The 2,954-nt window shown below is 55.1% G+C and overlaps 1 protein-coding gene across 1 annotated transcript in view; it reads left to right on the forward strand.

Moving 5' to 3' along the window:
• STX6 (syntaxin 6) overlaps positions 1-1,168 on the forward strand; it is a 9,300-nt gene extending 8,132 nt beyond the window's left edge. Inside the window, exon 7 of the mRNA XM_009879052.1 lies at positions 965-1,168. Coding sequence (XP_009877354.1) covers positions 965-1,041 — 77 coding nt within the window. The 3' untranslated portion in view covers positions 1,042-1,168. The remainder of the gene's footprint in view (positions 1-964) is intronic.
• Positions 1,169-2,954: the final 1,786 nt, after the last annotated feature.

A 2,954-nucleotide genomic window follows, 5' to 3' on the forward strand; every position in this document is an offset into this window, starting at 1 on the left:
GGAAGCCCCCCGCCGCCGGCTCGCCTCGCCGAGAACGCTGGCGCTGCGCCCACCAGGCACCTCCTCCCCTTACCCCTCTCTCCCGTGGGTGCTCGGGGAGCTTGGGGAGGCAGCAGTGAGTCGAGAGGAGAAGAGTTCACGCTCTGCAGGATTAGGCTGACCTGAGGGATTTATGAGGCTGTGGAAATACATCCCTTACAGAAATGGTTTGGAGTGGTGACCGTGCACTTGGGGTCACCCGTAGCCCAGTGGCAGCACGATCGCTGGCAAGTGTTGCGTCTCCCTTTTCCTCTGGGAAAAACGCTTTGATCGACACGGAGGGCTTGGGGGAGTTGTGAAAGAGCATTTCTGCTGTCCTGGAGGGCTCTTCTTGGGGTAGCTGCTGTGCCCAGAGGCTGGGGGGTGCCGGCAGCCCTGTCCCTCACCGTCATCTCGCAGGAGCTTTCTCTCTGCCGCCGCAGACAGACGGCAGCTCTCGGAGGCGAGGCAGTGTCGAGCTCCCGCAGAATGTACGCAGGGCCAGCGAGGCGTAAAGACATCCAGGGAAACCTCATTCCTGGCACTCTCCTAAACAGAGCTGCCACGAGCTCTTCCTGGCAGCTTTCCCCGGACCCCTTCTCATTCCTCTAGCAAACAGGCTACTCCATGGATTAATAACACAAAGCAGCTCTCTGCTTGTTCCTCCCAATTGCTTTTGAACCGGCTTATCAAATCTGTTTGAACTTGGTTGGAGAGAAGCTTGAAAATTCTCACAGTTCTCCCCCAAACTAGACATATCCTGGAAGAGAAATGCTCTTGCCTTGCGGGCTGCGGTGAGGCGTGCTGTCAAAGGAGCTGCTGCTTTGGCTTTTTGTGGCTTCTTTACACTTAAATTGGGCTCCTGGAGGTACAGTGAAGGAAAGCTCTCCTCCAATATTAACTTCCCAGTTAAAGCAGGAAGACTGACGCTTCCTTTTCCTTCCAGATCGACGGCAGTGGTGTGCGATTATTGTCCTCTTTGCCATCTTGCTGGTGGTGCTCATCCTGTTTTTCATCCTGTGATGGACTGAACTTCCCTGGACACCCCTCCCCGCCCCGTCTCCTGCACAAGCACGGGGGAAATAAAACTCTCACCGTTTCCGTCCGCCTACAGAGATCCTCGGCAAGAAAAGCTGCGCCCGGCTCTCACCATTCTCCTCAGAGGGTCACAGCTCGGCTCTGCCGACATCTCACCTGGAGAGGGGGTGGAGGATTGGAGCTGCCTCCTAACCCCGGCGCAGAGCAATCCGGACCTGGACTCCAGGTCTGGACTGGAGGAGAGGGACTTGACCCTCGTGCAGGTAGGAGCCCGTTGCAGCCGTCCGGAGCTGCCTGCAGTCGGACGTGGACGGAGAGCAGCGAGCCCTGGGGAGGACGGGACGGGGAGGGGATTAATTAATTCACCGAGCATTAACAAACCGTGTCACTAGCCCCACGGGTGTTTGCCAGCCAAAAGCGTCACCGCAGTGGTGTGAAACCCCGTGCGCCCATGGCCAGGGAGGGGAGCCCCAGCCAAATTTCCCTCACACCCCGCGCTGCCTTCCTCCCATGCGCCGGCTCCGTGCCACCGACTTACCTCCCAGGCAGCAGCGGAGCGTTCGCATCCACCAACCCCTTGGCAGAAGCTCACACAGATGAGCCGTCGGGTGTAGTGACCTGCCATCGGCCTGATTAGAAACCCCAGACCTTTAAACTTGGGGTGATGCACGCTGAAAGTTGGCAAACAGTCGATGGCTGGAGAACGAGTTTCTTAAAGCTTTCAAAATTGCCTCTTTCGTTATACAAGCCTCTAAAAAAAGCTCATTGACTGACGCTTTCTTTGCCCTTGTATAACTGCTTCTGTTTAACAGCTGCTTCCCTTTGGCAAATGATTTGTCAGGTCTAAAATAACTTATTTTTTTTAAGGAAGAAAAAAACCCCAACCCTTTAAAGATTTTTTTTGATGACCGTTCAAGCCACGTTCTCTCTGTGTGTGCACGATGCGTTACCAGAGGAGCGGAGCTCAGTTGTGTATTTTAAGTGCGTATGAACTTGTAAATAGGATGTCTTCATTTTCCCCAACCGCTATTTTTTGGACACCTTCATTGTAAGCAAGCAAAAGGCAGGAGATTCAGCGCTTGGTCATGTTTCTGTATTACTTCCCAGTCCTTTTGAGTTGTCACTCGAGTTGCCACGGCAGCACTGGACAGCCTGCTTGTGTCCCTTGGGCAGTGAATTAGGAGTTAGCGGGGTGGTCGATACCAAAACTCATCCCTGGGGAGAAATGCAGGCGCGGGGCGGCGGGTATTGTGCTACAAACACCCGTTTTGCAGGGTGTGGGGTGACTCTTGAGGGAAGCAAACCCAATTTCTTCCTAAAGCCTGCTCCTGGATTTGAGTTGCAAACACCAAGAGACCTGGGCCGGGCTGGCTCGCACCTCCCGTCTGGGTCTCCGGTGGGGCTGAGGGAGGAAGTTAACTGGTGCTGATGCTAAAACTTCTGCTGAAATTGTGTATCAGCCCCCACCTCCCCGCAAAATCATCTTCCCTGAGCAGCAAACTCGCCACCAGACAGCTTTACCTCCAGGATGCTTAGCCCAGACCAAACACTCCTCCCCACCCAGGTCCTTTCAAGCGAATCTGCGACCCGCCCCGCTGCCCTCCCCACACAGGCGGGGAGCTGGTGGCACCGTGCCTTTGAAGCCAGGTGATGGACAGGGAGGGAAAAAAAAAAAAGATATATATATATATAAAAATAAAATAAAAACCGAGGGATCAAGCCCGAGCTGCCCTGCCGCACGCCTGGGTGGATGCTCTCGTCACTAACGCACACGTGCCCTCCTGCGCCAACCCCTGCTCGTTATTTCCACGGTTGCTCTTCATCCTCGCGGAGCGCGTCGCTTCTCTTCGTTAACGCCACGAGAAGCGCGCGGCGTCTCCTTTCTGTGGCTCTCGCTG

This window comes from Apaloderma vittatum, unplaced genomic scaffold, assembly GCF_000703405.1.
Source record: "Apaloderma vittatum isolate BGI_N311 unplaced genomic scaffold, ASM70340v1 scaffold26031, whole genome shotgun sequence".
Lineage (NCBI taxonomy): Eukaryota > Metazoa > Chordata > Aves > Trogoniformes > Trogonidae > Apaloderma > Apaloderma vittatum.